The sequence below is a fragment of the Erpetoichthys calabaricus genome, chromosome 5 (genome assembly GCF_900747795.2).
Source record: "Erpetoichthys calabaricus chromosome 5, fErpCal1.3, whole genome shotgun sequence".
NCBI classification, from domain to species: domain Eukaryota; kingdom Metazoa; phylum Chordata; class Cladistia; order Polypteriformes; family Polypteridae; genus Erpetoichthys; species Erpetoichthys calabaricus.
In genome coordinates, this window is record NC_041398.2 from 110,311,383 (window position 1) to 110,338,077 (window position 26,695).

The following is a 26,695-nucleotide window of genomic DNA, read 5'->3' on the forward strand; positions in this document are numbered from 1 at the left end:
GGTGTTACATAGGCATCCCTTGGCCTGGTCCAGCTCCTCAGGACCTCAACAATGAGGATCCTGTGAGCTGGATCACCCTCAAGGAGTCTTGCCAAATGGCCGTAGTGCTGTAACTAACACTCCCTCACAGTGCAGGTAATGTGTGCCTCACTTAGGACACTCATTCAAGACAAAGACAAATCAGCAGTACCCAAGGATTCTCCGAAGACACACAGTACCAAAGGAGTCCAGTCTTCTTGTCAGATCACTGGATAGTGTCCATTTCTCGCAACTATATAGCTAGACAGGAAGCACCAGGACTCTAAAGACTTGGACCTTCGTCCAATTGCATAGATATCGGGAGCGCTACACACCCATTTCCAGCAACCCCATGACTACTCTATTGTTTTTACTTAAGCACAATTTAGCCTATGAACTGAACAAGTAATTGAAAGCTCTTTTATTTACTATGTATTATTAAATATAGCATTGCTTTTGCAGAAAGCATCTTGTGATAGCATATTGTGGCACAATATAAATATAAAGGTTGATCAATTAATCCATTGATTGTGATTTGCACTATAATATTTATAAATTATTCCTATTTTGAGCATTTAGAACTGTAGGGAAAACTGTAACCAGAACAGGTCATTCAGTCCACTAAGCTCATCAATGCTAAACACCTACAGTGGATTGTCCAAAATAACATCATATCAAGATTTGAAGGCCCATAAAATTCTGCTCTTCACCACAGCACCCAGTAATTTATTCTATTTGTTTATGGTTCATTATGTGAAGTAAAGCTTCCTAACATTCATGTGAAATCTGCCCTTTCAAGTTTTCAAAGATGTGCTCATTTTGTTGATGTAGAGTTTATTTTAAAATAACAACTGGACAGGCCTCGACTGGCCACCAGTAAGCTTGGGATAAATCCCAATAGCCTGGCCTGTGTTATAACTGGTTTGGCCCGTGCCCTGCCAATGTGTTTTTTTCCCAACCTAAGCACAACATAGAACATTACCAGATTCAGGACGAGAATAGTTTAATGAAAAGTATAGGTGGAGGAAAGCAATGCTGCAAAATGCAGAAAAATTACAGATTTATTTAAATCAGCTACTGCATCAAGTGCAGGTATATATCTCAAGACATCCCAAAAGCTCCAATAGTCTCCTGAAAATCAATGTCTTCTCCTGAAACTACACAAGTGTTTCCCAATCTCCCAGAAGGCCCTCTTCCTCTCAATTGTTTTGGCAATAACCTTCAGAATTCCACTCTTATTTTCTCACACAGAGTGAACACTTTAGTGGATGATTCACATTATTACGTCACATCTTGATGTAATGGGGAAATACCCTAAAAATTTTATATATATATATATATATATATATATATATATATATATATATATATATATATATATATATATATATATATCAGTCTGTTTGAATGGGTATCTCAGTAGATGAACAGCACAAGGGAGAGGAGTACTCCAAGGCTGCCAGCTCTCCCCTTAGTTATATGTTATGAATATCCAACAGGCAGCATAGGATATCAGGAAAATGAAGGATGTTAGAGGCCTAGTCTTGCCTGGGAATGGAGGAGTGAGGCTCAAGGTATCTCAATATGCAGGTTATATGTCCCTATTTCTTATGGATGATAGAGATTTGGTTACAATATGTGATATTTTTGAGTTTTTACAGAAGGCAACAGGCTCCAGGTTAAATCAGAATAAGTCCATTATAGTGGTATTTTGGTAAATAGAGTGAGAGGAGAGATACCCTTTGTGGACTATCTATCTATCTATCTATCTTACAGACAGACCTCAGTATGTGCATCTCGGGAATTGCAGGTCTGACATTGTGTTCAGCAACACAGGAGTGCTGCAGTGGACTGTACTTTCTCCGGTCCTGTTCAGCCTATATACATCGGACTTCCAATACAACTCGGAGTCCTGCCACGTGCAAAAGTTTACTGACGACACTGCTACTATGGGCTGCATCAGGAGTGGGCAGGAGGAGGAGTATAGGAACCTAATCAAGAACTTTGTTAAATGGTGCAACTCAAACCACCTACAATTGAACACCAGCAACACCAAGGAGCTGGTGGTGTATTTTAGGAGGAACAGGCCCCTCATGGACCCTGTGATCATCAGAGGTGACTGTGTGCAGAGGGTGCAGACCTATAAATACCTGGGAGTGCAGCTGGATGATAAATTGGACTGGACTGCCAATACTGATGCTCTGTGCAAGAGAGGACAGAGCCGACTATATTTCCTTAGAAGGCTGGCGTCTTTCAACATCTGCAATAAGATCCTGCAGATGTTCTATCAGATGGTTGTGGCAAGGTCCCTCTTCTACGCAGTGGTGTGCTGGGGAGGCAGCATAAAGAAGAGGGACACCTCACGCCTGGACAAACTGGTGAGGAAGGCAGGCTCTATTGTAGGCACAGAACTGGACAGTTTGACATCCGTGGCAGAGCGACGGGCGCTGAGCAGGCTCCTATCAATTATGGAGAATCCACTGCATCCACTAAACAGTATCATCTCCAGACAGAGGAGCAGCTTCAGCGACAGACTGTTGTGACTGTCCTGCTCCACTGACAGACTGAGGAGATTGTTCCTCCCCCACACTATGTGACTCTTCAATTCCACTCGGGGGGTAAACATTAACATTATACAAAGTTATTGTCTGTATACCTGCATTTTTATCACTCTTTAATATTGTTTTTTATCAATATGCTGCTGCTGGAATATGTGAATTTCCCCATGGGATTAATAAAGTATCTATCTATCTATCTATCTATCTATCTATCTATCTATCTATCTATCTATCTATCTATCTATCTATCTATCTATCTATATAATTAACATGATTTGTATCAAGATCTTAGAAGTTAACTTTTACAGGACGGGAAGTGTCAAAAGAAAATGGAAATGCATCAATATTTGCTGACATCGAGCCCCACCCCCAAACATCCTGATTCCTGACACCTACCAGGCTTCTCAGAAAACATTTAAATGTGTGTCTTCTCACATTTATTTTACATCTATCTATCTATCTATCTATCTATCTATCTATCTATCTATCTATCTATCTATCTATCTATCTATCTATCAGCATCAAACATTCTCTAAAGGAAAAACTTCCAAGAAATGGCCAATGAAAATGGTTTGTGATGGTGCATCATTGACATCCAGCCCCACCCCTTTGTGCAGACTCTCCCTATTGTGGAAGGAGGAAAGGACAGATTGAATTTTAAAGCAACTTTGTTTTGGTTGTTCAGAGGGTTTTGCATTTTTCCCCACTACTCAATTCTGGACATTTAGAGACTTTGAACTTTAATGAACCCTTAATCCAATTTTAAGGCTTAGGCTGACCTGAAGCCTTGTTAGTTGAATGGAGAATTGGCTGGCTGGGGTGTGGGAAATCATGTGAGTTCTGATCTGAAAACAGGGCAAGTCTTGCCTTTTGTGGTTTTTCATGGCCTACCACCATTCCTGTGCTTTGGATGGATTCCACAACATCACTATTTATGTCTATTGGCAGTAATATTCATTAATTTGAATATATCTCAGATCTTTTGTATTCACAAATGTACTAGGCAAGGGTTTACACTATTCCCTCTCCTTTTCAAATCACCCTAGAACATTTGACAATCTCCCTTCATATTGTAGACCTGATAACCCCAAATAACCATCATGGTTTCCCACAAAATAATTCCATGTATGCAGATGACATCCTGCTTTTTTAGGTAATGCCCTTTCAGTTCTAGTTCTTTCACTCAATTTGTTCAGTGCTTATGAAGCTGTTTTGAGTACTAAACTAAGTGGTTCAAATCTGTCTTTCTCCTTTCAATTCACCTTTGTCAACAATCTCTTCCCCCTGTGACAAATTTCATGCAAATATCTGAGCATTGCCATTTCTAATTTGGTGCAGAAAATACTCTTCTCTAATTATCACTGTGACATTAAAGACTCACTGATATGGGCATAGACTTTGAACTGTTGTTTGATGTGTTTGCTTTCATATTGTAATAGACTGTTTCACTGGTATTCTTAAAGCAATAAAGTTTTAAAAGAAAACTTTGTACTAACTTTAACTTGTAGACTAGTTTATAATTAGAACTTCTCTACTTGATCTGTTCACCACATAACAGGTCAGAAGCAGTTAAATGAGAAACTTGGGGTCATCTAAATTGACAGTTGGGGGGGGGGGGGGGGGGGGGCTACAATGTGAAAAAAAACAAAAAGCAAAAAACAGACCTTTTGTCCTAGTCCACAAATATGATATATAGGTTGTCCCTAGCCAGGACAGGTCTGGAGGCATATGGTCATAGCATGAGGAAGACGTTGGTTGTTATACTGTGATGCCCCATTGGTCCAAGAGGTACAGTAAGGAAGAACAAGACTGGCTTAAATCTGGAAGCACACCATCAATTGCTTGTCTCTGCCCTTCCATCAACATCTATCCAGAGACCATACCTGATCAAATACCAATCAGCTTATATGCGCAACACAAGATTGAAAGAGTAACCTGATTTTTAAGCATATTGGGTGCTCAGGCTCATATTCTTTTTTTTATTTTGGTACATTAAGAACGGTAGCTTAAGGAATGTTATTCTGTATTGTGTGCCCCACTTGCCCTCAGTTCAACACTATGAATTTTTCATTTGAAGTCAGATCCTTCCTCTCCCATTTTCTTTGAAACAGCAAAATACTCTGCGATAAACTATTTACAATCATCTATGACATAGAGGAGTGTCTCTTCCAGATCAGGAATTATACCATAATATCTATACCCATCAGCCTACTAGAAGGTAGCTTGACTAACAGTCCTCCATCCTAGGCGTTCCATTGAAAACTTTGAATATAGTTTTCCCCCTCATTCTCTATGTACTGTACATTCTGTATCTCTTTAGATTCCTTAAGAGTAAAGTCTCTTTTTATCTCTGGTCCTTTTTCTCTTAAGCTTTAAAGAAATTGTACTGGGTGGGTCACGCTCCCACTGGTACTTACATACCTCTGTTTTTCAAAATGAAGATCTGTGTTTCAGTGGACCTTCACTGTTTGTGATGATCTGAGACTCTGGCCATTCCAGACGCTTAAAGTACAGAATTCCCATCTCTTCCTTTTATCTTTTGACTGAGATTGGTTCTTAGCCTGTGTGGTGTGTGTCTGTCCCCAACCTCTCTTTCTTCTACCACTTACTCATTCTGTTTCTTCACATAAAAAGTCAGTTGCCACTCTGGTGCATTGCACACAGCATCAGACAAGCCCTGACTTTTTTATTTAAGCTCTTCTCCTCCATAATCTTACCATTTTTAAGAATATCATTTTGTCTTCCAAGAGCCCTAATCACCAGCAAACCCAGTATAATTTTGTCCATCATTTATATCTAGCCCTTGGAAATGTTTTGCATTTGCAGCTACTGACTGTTTTTGTCATTACTGCTCCCTTTATGTTTCTGGAACATCCTTACACATGTTTTGGAACCGCTCTTCTGTCACTTCCTATTGGTCAGTTGTTTCAAACTCTCTATCCCCATCAATCCTCCAACTTTCTCCCCCACCTCCTCATTTTAATTCTCTTCAATCTTCCCACACTCTCTCTTAATCCAGTCCAGCAGAGGGCATTTTTTCAGGGTGCCATTACTGTTAACTAGCTCTTGCTAAAAGCTAATCATTCCTTCTCTCTCTCTGTTCACTCGCGGAAATTTTCTTTCTATAATTTCTTCTTGACTCTTGGCTTTGCAGACTACCACTTTATTTGGCACCAACATCAAGAGGTGATTATCTGTCACCAATGATGGGATTAGCTGGATGACCAGAAAAGATCAGATCTTGATCACACTATTTGTTTTTTGTTTTTTTTTTGTCTTTTTTCCTGGTTGACTTGTAGATCACTGCCCTCTATGATTCTGTTGCAAAGACTCCATATGCTCCTTTTTCTTTTTAATATTGTTCATCAGTGAGACGAGAATACGGGTGGTTTGTGGGTACCAATGAAGGGGCTCTATACATCCTTCTAAAAAATGTTTTTGTTCATTTCTGTATATGTACTGATTATAAATTAATAAAATATTGATCACAAAAGCACTCATTTTTGTTCCATAAACTCTTGTGCCCCCTTGTCAACTGAGTTTACCTATTCTTAAAATACACAAGTCCAGTGGCATAACTGTAGACAGTTTAGGCACCAGGGATCATGAAGCCAGGGGTCTGAGCTTATTGAATGGTTGTTGTATTGCAAGCCTTTACTTATTATTAGCATGCTTGCCACCTGACATCAGAATGAAAAGGTTAATGGTGTTATCATTCATACAGATCCATAGGCCTCAATTATGACCGTTGACCTTTTGGGTAGCTTATATGCTTGATGTATCTCAATGACAGTGATCATTTTTTAAATAAATTTAATTTCACATGACAAGGCCTAATTTGTTTTTTGGCAATAGGGTCAATCAAATTCTAGTCACACCATTGTTCAGGTCACTTTGTTCTTTAGTTGTTTGCATTTGTATTCTTCACATTTGATTTCCTTTGTTTTCCACATGAATGTGTTTTTGTGCCAGACAGCAATACTTTTCCTTCTTTGTCAGCTCAAATGGCAAAAAAACGGCCACAGTTTCTGTCTTTATTTATTTAAAATATTCAGATACTTTTCTTCAGCACTATTTTCATATATAAAGAAATCTCTCAGACCTACTGGATGTTGTGATTTCTCTCCAGGTCAGTTCTTTGCTTTTAGATGCATACATGGTAGAATAACTCCACCTTGTGACTGAGTTGAGATATTACATCTGGAAATTTAATATTTTTTGTTTTTCAAACCTAAGAAATATAGCTAAAACACAGGATACAAATAAATACAGCCATCTGAGCAATGGAAGACATGACTGTTAAACCATATATACACTACTTGTCGAAAGTTTGGGGTGACATAGATATTTTCTTGTTTCTGATAGAAATTGATAGCTTTTATTATCAAGATGCCATTAAATTGATTTTAAAATATGGCCAAGGTATTACTAGTGTTTATAATGGTTATTACTGCTTGAAAATAATAATTGTTAATGCATTATCCACTTATTCATTATTGACTGCAAAGCCCCTTTTTCAGAAGTGATTCCTTCAGTGTCCTAATGGTATACTCCCTTAGCTTATTCTTAATTAGTCATGCTTACATGCTAATTGATTGTTAGAAAAACCTTTCTAAGTGCATTAGCACTGCTGAAACCTGTTCTCTTGTTCAATTGGATTACAAGGTTCTGGCATTCCTAAAGTTCAGTTCTGGGTGCAAAAATGGCCAAAATGAAGTAGATTTCATAAGAAACATTTTAGTCTATTGTGGGGTTTTTTTTGCACAATGATGGTTAGTCCATCTAATAGACTGCCAAGAAACTGACAATTTCCTTAAAAGTTGTCTGTTACTGTCTTGAAAGAAGAGGGCAAACTGGATCTAACCAGGATAGAAAAAGAAGCGGAACTACATAAGAGGATTAAGAACATTAAAGTCTGTAGTGTGAGAAACAATAGCTTACAGGCCCCCAGATGTCTTGTTCATTAAATACCTCCACAAAGATATGAAAGACTATTGACTTCTAAGTAGATTTTTGTTGTAGCTAAAGATGGTGCAAGTAGTGATTACTTTTCCAGGCAGCACCAACTGGTGTTGGATAACTTTCTTCATTAAATAAATAACGAGTTAAAAAAACAAATTTTTCTTTGTCACCTCAGGTTTCTTTTAATATTAGACTTTATTTAAAGAGCAGAAAACAATCAATGCCAAAACTGTGAAATAATAGACGAAACTAGGAAGGGTTACAGTTAGGTCCATAAATATTTGGACAGAGACAGCTTTTTTCTAATTTTGGTTCTGTACATTACAACAATGAATTTTAAATGAAACAATTCAGATGCAGTTGAAGTGCAGACTTTCAGCTTTAATTCAGTGGGGTGAACAAAACGGTTGCATAAAAATGTGAGGCAACTAAAGCATTTTTTTAACACAATCCCTTCATTTCAGGGGCTCAAAAGTAATTGGACAATTGACTCAAAGGCTATTTCATGGGCAGGTGTGGGCAAGTCCGTCGTTACGTCATTATCAATTAAGCAGATGAAAGGCCTGGAGTTGATTTGATTTGTGGTGCTTGAATGTGGAAGATTTTGCTGTAAACAGACAACATGCAGTCAAAGGAGCTCTCCATGCAGGTGAAAGAAGCCATCCTTAAGCTGCGAAACCAGAAAAACCCCATCCGAGAAATTGCTGCAATATTACGAGTGGCAAAATCTACAGTTTGGTACATCCTGAGAAAAAAAGCAAGCACTGGTGAACTCAGCAACGCAAAAAGACCTGGACGTCCACGGAAGACAACAGTGGTGGATGATCGCAGAATCATTTCCATGGTGAAGAGAAACCCCTTCACAACAGCCAACCAAGTTAACAACACTCTCCAGGGGGTAGACATATCGATATCCAAGTCTACCATAAAGAGAAGACTGCATGAAAGTAAATACAGAGGGTGCACTGCAAGGTGCAAACCACTCATAAGCCTCAAGAATAGAAAGGCTAGATTGGACTTTGCTAAAGAACATCTAAAAAAGCCAGCACAGTTCTGGAAAAACATTCTTTGGACAGATGAAACCAAGATCAACCTCTACCAGAATGATGGCAAGAAAAAAGTATGGAGAAGGCGTGGAACAGCTCATTATCCAAAGCATACCACATCATCTGTAAAACACGGTGGAGGCAGTGTGATGGCTTGGGCGTGCATGGCTGCCAGTGGCACTGGGACACTAGAGTTTATTGATGATGTGACACAGGACAGAAGCAGCCGAATGAATTCTGAGGTGTTCAGAGACATACTGTCTGCTCAAATCCAGGTAAATGCAGTCAAATTGATTGGGCGGCGTTTCATGATACAGATGGACAATGACCCAAAACATACAGCCAAAGCAACCCAGGAGTTTATTAAAGCAAAGAAGTGGAAAATTCTTGAATGGCCAAGTCAGTCACCTGATCTTAACCCAATTGAGCATGCATTTCACTTGTTGAAGACTAAACTTCAGACAGAAAGGCCCACAAACAAACAGCAACTGAAAGCCGCTGCAGTAAAGGCCTGGCAGAGCATTAAAAAGGAGGAAACCCAGCATCTGGTGATGTCCATGAGTTCAAGACTTCAGGCTGTCATTGCCAGCAAAGGGTTTTCAACCAAGTATTAGAAATGAACATTTTATTTAGTTATTTAATTTGTCCAATTACTTTTGAGCCCCTGAAATGAAGGGATTGTGTTAAAAAATGCTTTAGTTGCCTCACATTTTTATGCAATCGTTTTGTTCACCCCACTAAATTAAAGCTGAAAGTCTGCACTTCAACTGCATCTGAGTTGTTTCATTTAAAATTCATTGTGGTAATGTACAGAACCAAAATGAGAAAAAAGTGGTCTCTGTCCAAATATTTATGGACCTAACTGTATGTATTTGTTCAAAGCACAGTCATAAATGTATCCTGCACGACTCCACCAGTGCTGCGCATGTTATGATTCTATATTTTTTATTAATTTTCTTTGAATCTTTAGAAATGTTTGCCTTACATTTCATAATTTTTCCTTAGGTTTTGTAACATATAGTTTTCATTTTCACTTTTGTTTTGTGTTTTAGTTTTGTTTAAAGTCTGATCATTTTGTTTTAACGTTATATTTTGTTTTTCACTGTCACACCATTTTAAGTATGGGATGTTAAGATGCATTCCCCCATTGTTCAACTTCAGTTGTGACATCACTGGGATGGCTGGTATAAGATGGTGATCAATGGATGAAAAAATGTTTTTCCCAAACTCTTAGCAATAGTTAGCAAAAGGATCTTTATTTTGTAACAGGTTTATTTTGATTTTGACCTTCTTCTGCCTTTAAATTTCTTCTTCTTTTTATTCTGCTCCATTTGATAGACTTTAACCATGTTTTTTTGAAATCACATCATCTTTGACTTCCATCTACTGACTATTCACTTAGTAAACCCTTTTGACTTCATCTCCCAGGCCTTTTCCCTGCTCACAATTATCCTCTCAAGCTGCCCTTAACTGAAGAAGCCTTTCCTTCTTCTGCTTCTTCTCCTTGTCCTTCGCCTCGAATCCTCCTCAGGCAAGCTTCATTCAACTCCTTCTGACTTTGCCTCCCTGAATTGAGTTTGGCAGCTCCTTTTATTCAAGACTCAGGGGTGATTCCAGGTAGCTCATCAGTATTACCTGGAATCACTGTCAGGTGTTCTGGAAGTCCAGTAGTAGGGCACTGCAGTTCCCCCGGCGGCCCCCACGAAACCCAACATGGCTGCACCAAACTCCAGCTCCCAGCATGCCCTGCTGGAATCTGTGGTGCCACAGTCGCCCAAGAGGGCTGCCTTCTAGCATCCCAGGGGAGGTATTGTCTCACCGATGGTCTCTCCACCGGTCCTTCAATTCCATTGGTGGCTCGGCTAGGTAATGGTCATGGCCGGCCTGTCACACTGTCCCTCCTGAGTGTTGTGGGGTGAAGCATTCTGTCCCGCGAGGGCTGCTCTCCAAGATGGGGAGTTGACATTGTCTGCCCCACGTTTCCGTCCTGCAATGAAAAGACAAGAAAGGGATGGGGATGTGCTGTGCCAATGCCATCTCCAAGCGCTCAATGACATTCTAGTAGTACAGCACCTCCACCTGTGGCTGACACGGTGGCACTCGTAGCATTGTCTCTCCCTTGCTCACATCAGTGCCCTGTGGAAATTTAAGCTGTGTGGGAAGCCCTGCATTGCCTCATGCCCAACTGAGGTCTGGTCATCTCTCCACCCCTGCAGAGAATGGCTTTCCAACACACATGACCATATGGGCTCACATGTTGCACTGCTCGGAGACCCAGGGTGCTGTGGTTGCCAACAGATTTGCAAAGTGAAGAAGCTCCTACACTTTTGAAATGAGGGATAAATAGAATTAGGTCAATACCTAAGCCCTACAGCACTTCCCACCCCAACTCCTGAATATTAAAAAAACTCACCATAAAAGTGTCAAAATAGATTTAATAATATTAAGCAACAAATATGAATATGACTTTTTACATGCAAAGCAAAGGAAGATAATGATGAACATATAAAGCGAACACCATGAACTTGAAAAAGTCTTGAAAAAGTCTTCACTGTAAGTGTTGGGTGTTGATCCTGAAGTACAAACAACAGTTAACAGAAGGAAAGATGTAGCAGAATAATCCCTTTTTATAAACTGCTTCCCAGAAAAATGGATAATGAACTCAATCTTGTCATCAGAGTTCAGAAGGCGAATGGGAAAAAATGTACCCACCGCCCTCCATATATATCCAATGGCCATGCAAAATCCACCTCTTCTGCAGAAATTCTGTTCATAAAGAGTTTTTTGGGTGCTGCTGATGATGAAGTTGGTGAAAAATGTAAAATTCAAAAAGTCCTCCCACATCCTCCTCTTCCGGTTGCAAATGTACAGTGCCTATAACTAAATGCTACAATTCCCAAACACCCCTGCGCATCTGTACAAATGTATTTAAAGACACAAACCCCGTATTTACAAACCAGGTATTTGAGCTACAAGTGTTGTTACAAACATTCACCAAACAGGACATACTATACAAAAAGGAAAACCCACTATGTGGCAAAGCTATCATTTTCGTGTTTGGTGTTTTTGCTCTTGTACCTTTCAGCCAGTGCCTTGTCTGCTTTTTCATGTTGTTCACCTTTGCTTGATATTTTGATCTGGTGCTGAGAAAGTGCAGTGCATGTGTTTCCACTTCTATGGATATGTTTGGTCTACCATGCACAATCACATTTTTCTCTCTCTTGTCTTTGAAGTCTAAGTTAGGTTTTTAGATATGTTTTGATCTTTTTAGAAGGTAAGCTTTTCTGTTAGCTTTAACCATTGTAAGGGAATCAGCAATAATCTTTGATAGCTCTGATAGCACCATTACTATATACCATTGTTGGGAAAAATGAAGGCATTAATTTTGAAGAATCTTTGTTTTATATTGTCTTTTTTAAAGCAAGCTGAGTCACAAGGTTATTTACAAAGCAAAGCAAAGACGATTACATTGCCAAGTGACTTTGTTGGTATCAGCTCTTCCCAATCTATATATTCATCTGTCAACTTTCAGTTTTAGTCTTCATTTATCTAGACTACACTTAATAAACCTTTTCAGTCATTTCTTACAATTTACCTGCTCTTGCCAGAAATTACCCAAACCGTCCATGTTCATACAGTAGCTAAGACTGCTGCCACACATCTGCTCGTTCCTGACTCCTTTACATTATGTCTGGAGTTTGAACATTTTTATCATATTCATGTGGGTTGTTGTCAGGGTGTGTCATTTGCATTTTTCATTCTATGACGTGAGCAAATGTGCTCCAAGATGAACATTCAGGTCTGAGGCACTTGGATGACCTGCCACTCAGACCATCATGCATTTGTTTTGTATATGAGAGTTAATCTGGACTGCCCAGAGAAAAACTCATACAGCCACTGGGAAAACATGCAAAAACCATACACATAGCCACCAGGCTGGCATTCAAACCAGTCTTCTGGAGCTGTAAGTTAACCACTGCATCACTGATCCAACAGCAGTACACTTAATACATTTTTTTTCAGTTTTTAATGTTACGCTTTCTTTATATTAGACCTCATTCTCATGAGAGCTATTGAAATGTGATACCTATAAGTGATATTATTGAATTAGTTCTGGGAAATCCACCAAGATAGTAAGATGGGTATGTTATTTAGGGGTGCCAAGCTATTATCTGTTCTCCTCTACAGTAATATTTTAAAACTGACAAGCTCACAAGTAGCTGTTGCGCTTGGAACTTTGGTAATATGTTTCAAAAGGGGCATACTTTGATGAAGTTTTGGAGGCTTTGCCAGATTCTTTTCTTAAGTGCTTATATGTTACAGAAAGTCAAACAAACTGAACATATTATTACTGTTGTGGACCTACTTCTGACTTGATCCAGGACACAGCCAGTGAATCCAGAAACAGCAAGTTTAATGAAAAAATAAAAATACAGAATAAACAAGTAGACAGGTTATCCAGGGTAACAAATCATGGGATAAAGCAATGTGAGCTCTTGTGAGCCTAACTACACAGATGGGGACTCTACTAAAAACCCTAGCCATATATGAAAAGAATACATGATATCTACCTGATCTCCTCCCAGATCCTTTTTCCAAGCAATGTTGGCCTACGCACTGATTCTCAGAGAAGAAATGAGACAGCTTAGCTGAAGCTCCCTGCCAGTGTCCCAGGTTCCCATGGCAGGATGCTGCCTTAAACTAGAGATGCAGAAAAACTTCTGACATCTGGATCTGTATTGAGGAGATTACAGTCAGTGAACATACCTGCTGACTTACTGGGTACTATTGGTGGTTAACTAAGAATCTGGTCCTGAAAGCTCAACCCCTTGCAGTTAACGCTGACCCTGCAGTTGCCTTTACAAGTAATAACACTGAGTTTCTCATGTGATATTAAAAACAAACTTTATTTGGAAAAAGAGTGGCAAAGTTTTAGAAATTCTTTGCTGTTTACAACAGCTTCTGACACAAATTCCACATTTTTTGTACATTTGGCACATGTCAAGCTATGTACAACTTTACTTAAACAGCCTTCCAACAATCAGCCTAACCTCCAAACCTGAAGAGTTTTAAGCTTTCAATTTTTTTTTTTAATTTCTTAACTTTGTTAGTTTGTTTGCAAATTGCCAGTATACATTTCAAGTATCTAATAAAGATGAGTACCGATATAGAATAACGGGAACAAACTGCAGAGTGGGGCTAAACTACTACACTGTACAATTGAATTTAGTGTTATTCTCACTATAAACAATGCGCTGGAGACACATTAAGACTTAGGCCATTATTTTATTATTATTATTATTTTTTTTTTTTTTTGCATATATTCCCACTTGCACAGATGTTCTCCTGTGTCTCATTTTGTCAAGCCCAGCTCAATCACAGCCCATGTTTATCTAAATTAAATGGTTGGTAGCACTTTAGTTTAGGTACTGCAAAATAGCAACTATTACTCATTAACTCTTATGTAACAAGATCTTAAAAAAATGCTTTTTTTGATATTCATAGCACTTATGAAACATCACTAGATATGTTATTCATCTGTGTGTAGTGTGGCATATTTACAAGATGGTAAAGTTAATTATTATTAATATGAAGGATTCACAGGTCTTATACTAAATATGAATGTTGTAATATCAAGAGAAATGTGTGTTCAGTTAAGCCACGTCAGACCACTCCAAAGCAAAACTTTGTTAGTAGATCTCATGGTAGAGATAAATGAACACTTTAATGATGCTTTAGAAGGTCTTGCTACAAAACAGTAATGAGTGATAGATGTATTACAGCAGTACCTAAACTAAAGTGGTTTCCTTCTTTTAAGTTTTTTTTCCTTTATAAAATAATTTTACTTATATTGCATGTTTATGTGAGAGTTTTACAACTAAGACCACCCTTGAACCTACCCCCAAACCAAGAATAGATTCCAAGGACAGCAAAGTAATGCATCAGACTTGTTTTATTAACAAAGTGATAGCACTGGAGGGGATAAAACAAGGAAAATTATGCAAGCAGACCAAACAAAACTCGGCCTGCCCCTCTGGGCCTAACTAAGCATAGGCTTTGCATCCCTGGCTATCCTGCAGGGTGCCTATTTTAGATACAAAACTTTTAAGTTCAGTGAGCCGTCATACATCACCCTTGTATCTTCAAGCACTCCTATTGTGTCAGCTCTTCCTCACGCCAGACCATCGTCCTGCTTATATCCCAATACCAAGGCCAACTAGCATACAGTATGTCCAGGAGAGCCTTTTCACTTTCAAGTTTTAACTGCTTCTAGGGAAGGCAAGCTGCCACTTTTTGGGTCAGAAAAGGTCAAGAGAAGACTTAGGGTTATGCTTTCCTGACTACTCTATAATGTTCCCAGGTGTCCCTGCAATCCTGGACTCTGGGTTTCTGTTAAAGGGCCAGGCAATCCCCTGACCACCTGAAAATTATAATCTGTAGAATGGAGACATGTATTAGATAATAAGTCTCCCTGTTTCCACCTAAAGTCGTGGGGGGACTCTTGACATGCTCCCGATCATTCCCCAACATCCCAGACACATATTGGTGCTCTAGTGACTGACTCTCTGCTGAGCTCTATGCACAGTACTAGACATAGTGGCTGCTATCAAGGGTTGTATGTCAATGATAATATTGCATGTGTTCCTGCCACCTGGGCATATTACAGCCTGACTTCTGTCCTGCATTATTGCAGTGTGCATACAATTATGGTCATATAACATACTTTAAGATGTTATTTTTGGGGTTTAATTTGTGAAAAGGGTCCAACAAGAGAAGTCTAATGGCCAGTGACCCAGTCATCACTGCTCTGGCTCAAAGAGGCATGTACTGTAGGTTTACTGACTTCCTCTATTGTATGTCCTGTGGTGTAATGTGCTCTCTATCCTCTTATTAGAATTTATCTTTTGTAATAAAACATTTTCATTTTTGTGTGTTTTGGCCTCATTATTCTCTTTTAATTCTCAAGTACCCTCTATTATCCACAACAAATAGTCAAAGTCTGTATTTTAGAAATTTCTACATACAATTTGTACATAACAGATATACATGTAGGAGAAAGGAAATCATTCATCCAATAAGGTCTTGCAGCACAGTGCTATGAACAGCAGTTGTTACAAGATCAAATGAGGAATACACTGTAAGACCCAGTACAGGTACACTGTACAGTATATGAAAATTACACAAGTATATCCCATTCTGTCATTTCTGTCCTGATTATAATTTGCTTTAAAAATGTAGGTTTTGCCCAGTGCTCATAAAATAAAAGCTGACATGTCTGTATTGTTGATTAAAATGTTTCGTAACCTGAACAACAGGCAGACTCAAATGAGCTCATTAGATTATAAGGAGCCACGTGATCAATGATTCATATGGATGTGTGTTTAAAAAGAGTGTTGGGTTCTGGGAAATGTAAAAGAAAATGCAAGAAAATCTATAATTACTATTACAATGTATATGTTTAAGCTTGGATAATCTAACCAGTGTGTACAGTATATGCTTGTAAGTATATGAGAAATGGGGACTTTGAACTTTAAGATTATTTCATGAGTAGCTAAAAGTAACTTAACCAACAAGCAACCAGAGCATGGGAACTTATCAGTTGTCCAGTTTTGGTCGATGCAACATCTTACATTAAATAGTCATCAAATCACCTTATAATTTACAGGATTTTAAAAAGCAATTTGGAGAGACATCACCACTGCCAGGGAGAGAAGACAGTATGTCTGTCTGGCATCTACCATTCCTATGCTCACAAGCATTGCACATGCATGGCTTAAGAAGACAAAGTCTGCAACAACTGAAAGCTACCTGATACAATGCTTGCTGTGTGACAATAATTTGAATGGTTCAGGGTGTACATTTTCTAATATCTAACTTTTAAGTGTAGTTTTTCTGCAAATAAACATAAGTAATGATTGAAATAAGGTTTGGTTTAACTCACTGAAGCTGTCTTGTTGTTTACTGACATTTAACAATGATTAATGGGTGTTAATATAATCAACTGTGTTCATTCAAGTTGTTTTATCAAGGGTAGCAATTCAAGAACAGTTTGACTGTGACTAAACAAGAAAATGCTTTTAAGTGATACCTTGGCTTCTATTAGATTATTTGTTTAGCCCTATTAAAGGTAGTTATCTGGGTGCTCCACAACTGTGAATCCCTGGCAGCAGCGTAGCTCTTGAAGTGTCTCTTGAACCTTTGCTAAGGTATTCTGATGTGTAGAATTTTTAGGGGAAGCGACCCAGGTGCAAGACTTCCATATTTGGAGCTTGACAAGGGCAACAATGGTCCCTTGGCCTCAGTTAAAGTATTTTTGCTTTGTATTTGACCTGATACAAACCAAGACTAATAATGTATGCATTAATAATAATAATAATGCATTTTATTTAATAGGCGCCTTTCTTAGCACTCAAGGCCACCTTACAATGAAATTAAACAACATTAGTAAAATAAAAACAAAGAGAATGATAAATCAAAAAGCAATAATTAGCCAACAAACAAAGATAACAGGCAGTAACAGTGCAAAATTCACAATTGGTATGCCAGCTTGAAAAGATAAGTTTTGAGGACAGTTTTAAAATGTAATATTGAATCGAGCTGACGAATATGAGAGGGAAGAGAATTCCAGAGTCAAGGAGCACTATGAGAGACACTCGAGCTCCCATAGAACAGAGTTTGATGTGTGGTACAGAAAGTAAAACTGCAGATTAGGAGTGTAAGTCTATAGGAGATCAGTGAGGTAGGAGAGAGCAAAGTTGTGGAGAGCTTTAAATGTTAAGAGCAGTATTTTGTATTGTATTCTGTAGTTAACAGGGAGCCAGTGAAGTTGAGAGAGAATAGGTGTACTGTAATGTGTTCAGTAGATTTAGAACAGGTTATTATCCTGGCAGCAGAATTTTGAATAAGTTGTAAGCAATGGATACGTTTTTGTGGTATGCCAGATAAAATAGCATTACAGTAATCTATACGTGAGGCGACTAGGGCATTAACCAATACTTCAGTACTGTGTTGCGTAAGAACAGGACAAAGTCCTGAAATGCATTGCCAGGATTAACTTGTCCAATAGTATAAAAAAAACCTTCAAGGTTAAAGTGCCTTTCTTGAACACCTTTTGACGATAAAACATATATCTTGGTTGCATTTACCTTTGAACAATTTCTGCTCAATATTGTCCATGTCACTGTTTGTACACTGTAAACAATACAGTCTCCTTGTTTATCGCTCTTTAAACGAAAGTAATTTCCTCTTCAAATGGAGAACTCCCAAAGAATAAGCACAGTTTCTATTATTCAGAAAACTGTGAATGATTAAGACAATTTACCTGATATTACAGATCATATAAATCTTTATTTAGGCTACTCACCATTGTTTTCATACAATAATGAGCCTGCTGTCCCCATAGGCCCAAGAACAGAAAACACAGACTTTTTGAAATGGTCCACATTTCTGATGATGCTTCCTTAGAAACACGGACCAATATGGACGTTAAGATGCTCCTGATTAACAGTAGCTTAACTATATAAAACTAATAGCCTTGAATCAATTGTGCAGAGATTACAGGACTATGAGATTATACAAGGTGACATTACAGAGATCCTCCAGGATACCAAGGTTTGATAACAGGGCCCAGAATTTGGTGTAGATTATGAAGATTCTTAAGGCTCATCCTGTGAAAGCCTTTTAAAATAAACATTTCAGAAAAAGGCTTATTGATATATAGAATCACTATTGTGTCATGTACAGAGTACAGTAAAATCCTTCCTTGCATGTGCTAATCAATATGCAACATATTACCACACTCCAACACCATGATTAGTGACTATAACTACCTTATTTCAAAACATCTCCCTTCCTTACCTGAAAAACCACAGATGGGCTCTCCAGAAAGAGAAAAAAATAATAACAGATTTAAATACTGTGCTTATTTACTTGGTGTTCAATTTAACCAAACATGCAATCTACACGCTCTTAAACAGAAGCCTGAGGTTTAGCAGTGGGTGCTTTTACAAGATGAACTCAGACATTTGCTAGCAGCCTGTGAAAGAAGTGAAAAGGACCTCCTCACTACAGGCTGAATATACTTGGTGTCAGGAGAAGATCTAACAACATTTCACCTGTTGGAAAGAAGGAGGAAACTGTGAAACAAACAGCCGGACACACAACAAAGGTTTGGGGCAGCTACTCTTATACTTTTCCTGTCTGCAAAAGGCTTAAATTTGCGAACAATGTTTACAGGTTAGAGTCCAAAACAGAACTGCCCAAGTATGGAGGATGGAGGGTTTTTAAGATGGTTCAAGAGAAGTGATGTCATCGGGGCTGAACCGGAAGTGACATCCTTGGGGCCAGGACAGGAAGTGAAATCCTCAGACCGTAATCGGACACATGCAGAGTTTCTCGTGTTTGATCTGTGGATAGAAAAGACAGACATTTAGTGCAACCCGCCACCCCCTAAACTGACATGGATTTGGCATTTTCTGGTCCCTTTGGTTGACTCCCAAATGCACATACGTAACAAAATGTAAGCAATACATGCAGATAGGCAAATGGGCCAGCCATCCTACTGGATAGGGGATTATTGCTAATTTAGTTAGGGCTAGATGGCTGCGAGATATAATTGTATCCCTTACAGTATTTATACACTTAACTACCGGATCCTGTACCAGCCTCCATTCTCATTTAAACAAAAACAATTTCTAAGATTCTTAGATTATGTCATACAAAGTCAGATCTATACCACAAAAGCAGAATTGCCATCCTGTGAAGGTATAAACTTTTCCATGATGTCACAAAAAAAAACAGGAGAACTTCACTCTATGCAAGACACTAAACCAAAGATATGACAAAGTCCACTAATAAGAGCAGGAGTGCACTCCTTAAAGGTTACATTCATCGTTACAGTAGACAAAGTCATATTTCATAATCATGACACACAGTCATTTGCTTCAAATCTTCCATTGTTTAGTTTAGCATTACTTATAAATTTAAAAAAAGTAAGAAAAACACATCTCCCCTGCACCTTACACTGGTAGTCAGCAGGGCACCAGAAGAAATCTGAAACAAAAACCTTCAAAAACAGATTCAAAGCAGTAAAGTTTCCAGTTCAAAAATCATGGCTGTCCATTTTTGTTGAAATGTTTATGGCTACAAAATGTGGTAGTTAATCGCAGAATCTCTGTTCTCTTCTCTGTTTAGTTTGTTTTATGTAAACAATAGCCATTGTAAAAGTCTGTATAATATATAAAACAGTATGTTACTAAATAATCACTTTGCTCCTCTGTATTTTCAAAAAGATTATATTGATGTTAGGAAAATCTGTGATTTTTGTACTGTCGTCCATAGATCCATATTCTTGCCTTTTACATTGCTGTGTACTTTATTACAACCCCAAACTTTATAAGTAACAATGTTAGACAATATCATATATTATTATGAAAAAGAAATAAGAATGCATTGTAACAAATCTCATAAAGATGTCACTATAAACTGCACAGAATGAATTATTATAACAAATCTTTATTTAATGTCCATTCATATTAGCGAAGCTAAAAACTCGAATAATACAAAGTGTGTGAAATGGTACAAGTGGCTGTTAGTGGACACAACGTGGGCAAGGCTGTAGTCCATTCTCATTGCATGATGTGCATTTCAAGGCTTTGAAAGAGTCTGTGAAACAGTTTCGGAACACTGACATCTTACTCCCATGGCACACTGAGCAAGGAACGAAAGAAAATCCTCCACAAGTGGAACACTCTTGGGGATGCTGAACTTTCTGAAATAGTAAACACAAAACGTGAACATCAGTTGTATTTCTTACATTTAAGTTCTGAAGAAATTTTCTTTTTTCTTCATATCAACTTCTAAACACACATTGAAAGGATTACATACTCTTTATGAATTCTTAAAAGAAAAGAATAGAAACCATACTATAAAACCGAAGCATTCTGGGAACATGAGGTAAATGCACACTTCACACACTGCATATGTAATTGTTGGGGGAAAGACAGGGACAATAATATGATTGGGTTTTTGCTGCTTCCTGAACAAAATCCAAGCAGTTTCAGGAGAGTCCATCACCTTCAGCCAATCATGACTGTAACAGCAGAAACCCAGTAATATAAAATCAACCATCAAGATAAATTCAACAGAAACAGGAGTTTATACAAACAGAATTAAGAACTTTGTGCTTTAATGTCACATAATCTTAGCCTACTAAATTAATGGATTGTTGCTTTAGCTCTGTGAGTTAAAATGTTATTCTTCCTGCAGCACTACAGATCTTGAAATTATCCTAGTAGGTCAGGGGTGATTGTGGTTTACACCGTTAACTTTGCTGAACAAGTGGTTTTTAATTATATAATGACATAGACAACCTGGAGAGTTTATTAACAGATTATCTTTTGCAAAATGAGATTATCCTTACATTGCTTTGTCGTAGTAGTTGTTAATATGTTCAGGTACGTTTTGCTTATATGGCTAGAATGGTTTTTGTGTATTAATTTTATTGCACATTCTGTAATACAGATCATTTCTTTAGTTTGGAAATGATGTTATACTTTCAAATGTTAAGATATTGAAATGAAGAGAGCAACAATAAATCCATAAGCAACTTCTAATGTATGCCTGTTATCTGGAAATGGTGAATTTGCTATAATGAATTCTAGCAATTGATTTCACTTCTAAATCTAAAGACCCATAGTATGACAGAGTGTAAATCTAATTACAATGAGATAGAAAGAAAAAGGCTACAAAAGAGATCAGGTTGACTTAAAAAAAAACTTTTCTGTAAATTCAAGGCAGATATTTACTAAAGCATTAATGACACAGCAAATCAATGAGATACTTAGCACATTTTTAAAATAAGTACTTCAAAGAAAAAAATACTGATTACAATATTTTGAAGTACAGTAGAACATGCACTCAGGGTACTAAATGAGACAATACAGTATGTCACAAAAAGAAGCATTTGAAGATTCTCACATGTTGAATTTCTGTTTAACTAATATTAGCTGTTTGGTTTTTTGTAACCTAGGAATTGTAACTAGCTTACATTTTGTTCTGAGCTATTTGCTTCTCAATTTTGTACCCTTGTCTCAACACACTCTTTTCACAAACAGTCCCTAAGACATATGCTTACTCAGCTATGTTCTTTGTTGGGCTAAATGGCCTGTTCTCATCTAAATCTATCTAATGTTGACCTCTTTTCACATTGGATAAAAGCATCTGTTAAGCAGATAAATATAAAATGTAAAAAATGTGGACATTTTCTTAAGGATATTAATCAAATTTATGTAAGAAACTCTGCAATTCCTTAATATTGCACTATAATTATATAATGATAATAATGATAATGATCATAGAAGATAATTGGGCTGGTGTCTGAATTACAATCATCACACGCTATACACAGCTTTTCTGGGAAGGCTTGTCTGTTGGAATTCATCCCAAATGTGTTCAATGGGGTTGAGGTCAGGGCTCTATGCAGACCATTCAAGTTCCTCCAAACTTGTCAAACCATGTCTTTCTGTAATCTGTCTTTGTGTGCAGGACTACACTCATGTTGGAACAGAAAAGGACTTTTCCCAAACTGTTGCAATAAAGTTGGAAGTACACAATTGTCTAAAATGTTGTTGTATGGTCTAGCATTAACAGTACCCTGGAATGAAGGGGCCTATCCCAAACCCTGAAAATTAGCCCTAGACCATTATCCCTTCACCACCAAATTTTACAGTGGGCACTATGTAGTCCAGAAGGTAGCAGTCATTTGGCATCTGCCAAACCCACATTGATCTGTCAGATTGTGAGATAGTTAAACATGGCTCATCAATCCAGAGAACACACTTTCACTGCTTCAGAGTCCAATGACAGTCTGCTTTACATCACTGCAGCAAATGACTGTGATTGTGTAGAGCGATCTTAGGTTTATGTGCAGCAGCTCGGCCATGAAAACTCATTTCATGAAACTCCTAGCACACATTTCTTGTGCTGATGTTGTCTTCCAAAGGCGGTTTGGTGAGCTTGCATGGTGGACCACTTTGTGCCTGAGCAGTTGTTCTTCCTAGACACTTCCATTTCACAATAATAACTCTTAAAATTTTCCTTATCAGATTTAGCAGAGCACAAATATCACATACTGACTTGTGCAACGTTATGACAGTGCCATGTTTAAAGTCACAGAGAGCATCAGTAAGACCCATTCTAGTGCCAATGTTTTTCAATGGAGATTGCATGGCTATTTGGTTGATTTTATGTACCTGTTAAAAATTAAACACCTGAACTTAACAATTTGGGGGGTTGTCCAAATCATTTTGGACATTTAGTGTATGTGTTGTCCAATGTGTTTGAAAATCTGTTTCATATGTTAATAATAGATGAATAGATGCATTATTAAACAATAAGGAACATTAATTCATAAACACTGAGGAACTGATTATGCACAATAGTATTTTTCAAGCTTCCCTTTATTTAAAAATATCCCTGGCTTGGTATATACAGGCAGAATGGTAACAAATGTCATTGTCAGCATGCCTGGGTGGCTTTCTCAGCCAAAATGCTTACTGCTGACATGCCTAGCCTTCTTGATTTACTGTCCTCTCATTTTCAAAATAATTCCTGCATGCATAAAATAAAAAGATTTAGTTAATAACCAACTCTACCATGAATAAAGCTACCTCCAAATAGTATGCCTCCTGTCAAGTTTAGCTGCATTGATTGCATTGTAAAAAATCTAAATGAGCTACACTAAAAATATTGTTGTGATTAGAAATGGTTCTGTTTACTTTCAAAGGGGACTTCAGATATGTTCTAGTTCAGTATTTTCTAAAAATTGTTAAAGTAATTTTATATTTTGTTTTAAAGAGCCAAACATAAAATTAAGGCCAGCTTTATGCTTAAAACATTCACAAACACGGTGGGTAAAGCATCAGACATTAGAGTGACATCTGAAATTCAGCTGGACTTGGTGGAGTTTGAAAGTCAGCTAAGTCACCCATGGATCTTGGAACTTGTTGAAATCAATTCAAAGAAAGTAGGAAGTCATTGCAGGGTTAATAGCAGTTATGCTGTAATCAGAAAATAGTTAAAAACCTGAAAGCAGGTAAACAGGAAGCACAAATAAAGAATTGAGAAGAACTTTATTATGCAAGATTTAAAGATGAGAAGGTCAGAAAGGCTCTTATAAATATCATTCCATTGAATCATATAATTCATGTCCATAATTAACTGAGATAAATGCAGCAAAGAAACTGAACCAGGCATTATTGTTCTTCAAACCTGCTTCTTCTTCTTCTTCCTCTTTATCTTTTCCCACTTATATGTGGGGTCAATGTGCTTGATCAGCCTTCTCCAATCACTTCAGTCCTGCACCTATTTGCTAGTCAAGTATTTTTCCTTCTAATCTTCTTTTACTTTATCCATTCACCTCCACTTTGGCTTTCATCTCTTTCTCTTCCCCTGTACTTCTATTCCCATCACTCTTTTTCCCCACATACTTATTGTCTCTCCTCATCACATGTCCATTCCATTTCCACCTACATTCCTGTACTTTCTTAGATATCTCTCCCACTTTTGTTGTACCTCTGATTATCTCATTTCTTATTCTGCCCTTTTTTGTAACTCCACACATCCATCTCAAAATTCTCATTTCTGCCACATCTAACTTCTCCTGCACTCCATTTACTGCCCATGTCTCAGCTCCATATATCATTGCTGCTCTTACCAGTCTTAAAAACTTTACGTTTAACCTTCACCTTAACTCTACAAACTCTTCAAAACTAAACACTTATTTTGATTTTGATACTTGCAAAATATTTCAAAAACAGTTTGAAAAGCAAACAAATTTACCACTTTGTACTGCTGTTTTTCCTTCTCAAAACACTTAATAAACATTTGATTACAGAAGGCACCAATTTATTGAGTGTTTCAGGTGTAATTTGGTCCCATTCTTTTTGCAAACAAGTCTTAAAAGTATGTAACAGCTTCAAAATGTGCGACACTTTCTCATTTGGGGAGATGTTAGAACTGCAGGCAGGCGAGTAGAGCACACGTGCCCTCTTCTTGTGCAGCCATAACTTTGTAAGGTACACAGAATGTGGTTTTAAATTGTCTTGCTGAAATATGCATCAGCATCCATGGAAGAGATGTCATCTTGAAGGCAGCATAAGCTGCTCCAAAATATGTATGCACTTTCAACATTAATGGGGCCTTCACAGAAGTGCAAGTTAGTCTAGCCCAGGGGCATTGACGCAACCCCATACTATCATATGTGCGAGCTTCTGGACTTGTAAATTTTAACAGTCTGGATGGTCCTTTTCTTCTTTGGTCAGAAGTGCCCAGAAGTGAAAAAGGAGGAGAAGGAGAAGTAGGATAAAACTGTCCTGCAACCAGATGGATATTAAACATAAAGGCAGAAGGTGAGCTGAGCAAATGCTCCTCCTGGTAGGGCAGAACTGTGGCCTGTATTGTGTATCAGAATATGAACAGTAAAAGCAGGTACGTGGTGTGACTAGGTCAGACATTGTGCAATATGGCTTTCTGATTTGGTTTCTCTTGTATTCTCCACTTCCCTCCTCTGTTAAACGTTATTTGTGCTAAGTACATTCTTTGTATTGCTATAGGGCTGTGTTTTGGGTCCTTTGTTCTGGGTGAGGGTCATACATGTGGTACTCTCTTTCACACATAATATAACATAATGTAATGGTAAGGGTTAGACAGGCCTAGACAGGGGAAGGAAGAAACTATCCTTGCAAAAACTGTGGCACTCTCCTTACTCACAGCCTACTTGCACCCTCATCTACAATCATGCTGAGTGTGCAAATTAAACACAGACTGTACCTAGGGCAGGAATTTAAAAAAAGACTCCGGAGTGCTAAGGTAGTAGGGCTTAACACTGAGCTTTCATGCTCTAATCATTCACATAATGAAGAGCACTCCTCATGAAATAATGGATTTGCATGCATATTAACCCTTTCGGCCTTGACATCCTATTACTAGCACATATATATGCACCCATTTTTGTAAAGCACAGGTACGTTTGCAGCCATTGAAACCAGACATGCTACTATTAGTGCAGACTGGAGAGACTGGCATACAGTCCGTGAAACACGGAAGTGAAAATGGACGCTTCCGGACTGTGCACACCACTTTCCATTTTATTTCCCCACGAAGATTGAAGTATTTGGCAGCTATTGCATAATAATAGTGATAATGTTTTTGTTTTTTTCATTTTTGAGCTTCCTAGACACCCCAAAGTTAGAATATCTCACAAAATAATTTTCTTATAAAAACTGAAAATCCAGGGCCGAAAGGGTTAAGAGACTTACAAAAGAAAAATTTACCAGCTGTATTAGAATAATGGTAAGCACTGATAAACAGCATATAACAATAAACATTAGTGGGTACAGGATAATTTTTGCCAGTGATTAAAATCAACATGAGTACAGTTGATTTACAACACAGCAGGGAAAGCAATACAGGCAGACCTAGAGTGAGAGTCAAGGAGTGTAGGAGTCCACACTAAATGAGTATTCACTGAGAGCTGGAATAATGAGAAGACTGGCATCTCAAGTGTCTGGTAGCCTGTAATGGTGTATACAACGATGAGAGGTGGTGTGGGCTGTTAGAATTAACAGATTTGTAAGTCAGTAGCTAAGGTTTTAAAGGTAATTCAGTATCAGAAGTGAAGCCCAGAGGGGTGATGAGTCAGGATTCATCAGTAGCATGAAAAAGCTGTTTTAATCTCTTAATGTTTACATGATGAAAAAATAAAGGCAATTAAAGTGTGACATACAGTATATTTGTAAATTCAAGGAGAAGATGGAGTGTGGCAATGTTTTACATGTGACTAAAAAATACTTTGAATTCAATCAAGAAGGAACATTCAAAGTTGGTGTAAATCACTCCAAGGGCAGACAATGGATTAAGGGTTCATCCAGGCTTGCTTGAGCTTTTCTTCCCAAAAGAAGTACTGTAGTCCAGTTCTGTTTGCAAAGAAAATCTGCAGACACCCACATGCTAATGTTTCAGAGGCGGTGTAATTATTCTGAACACTTTGTGATTTTTTTTATTGGCCTTTTTCTTAGATTTTCTATTTTTTATGGCCTTTTTCTTAGATTT

The 26,695-nt window shown here is 37.9% G+C and overlaps 2 protein-coding genes across 2 annotated transcripts in view; both read right to left on the reverse strand.

Annotated features, from left to right (window-relative positions):
* slc30a9 (solute carrier family 30 member 9) overlaps positions 1–26,695 on the reverse strand; it is a 990,624-nt gene that overhangs the window by 188,120 nt on the left and 775,809 nt on the right. The window lies entirely within an intron of this gene.
* grxcr1a (glutaredoxin and cysteine rich domain containing 1 a) overlaps positions 20,146–26,695 on the reverse strand; it is a 48,056-nt gene continuing 41,506 nt past the window's right edge. Inside the window, exon 5 of the mRNA XM_051928336.1 lies at positions 20,146–20,354. Within this exon, the coding sequence (XP_051784296.1) occupies positions 20,175–20,354 (180 nt within the window). The 3' untranslated portion in view covers positions 20,146–20,174. The remainder of the gene's footprint in view (positions 20,355–26,695) is intronic.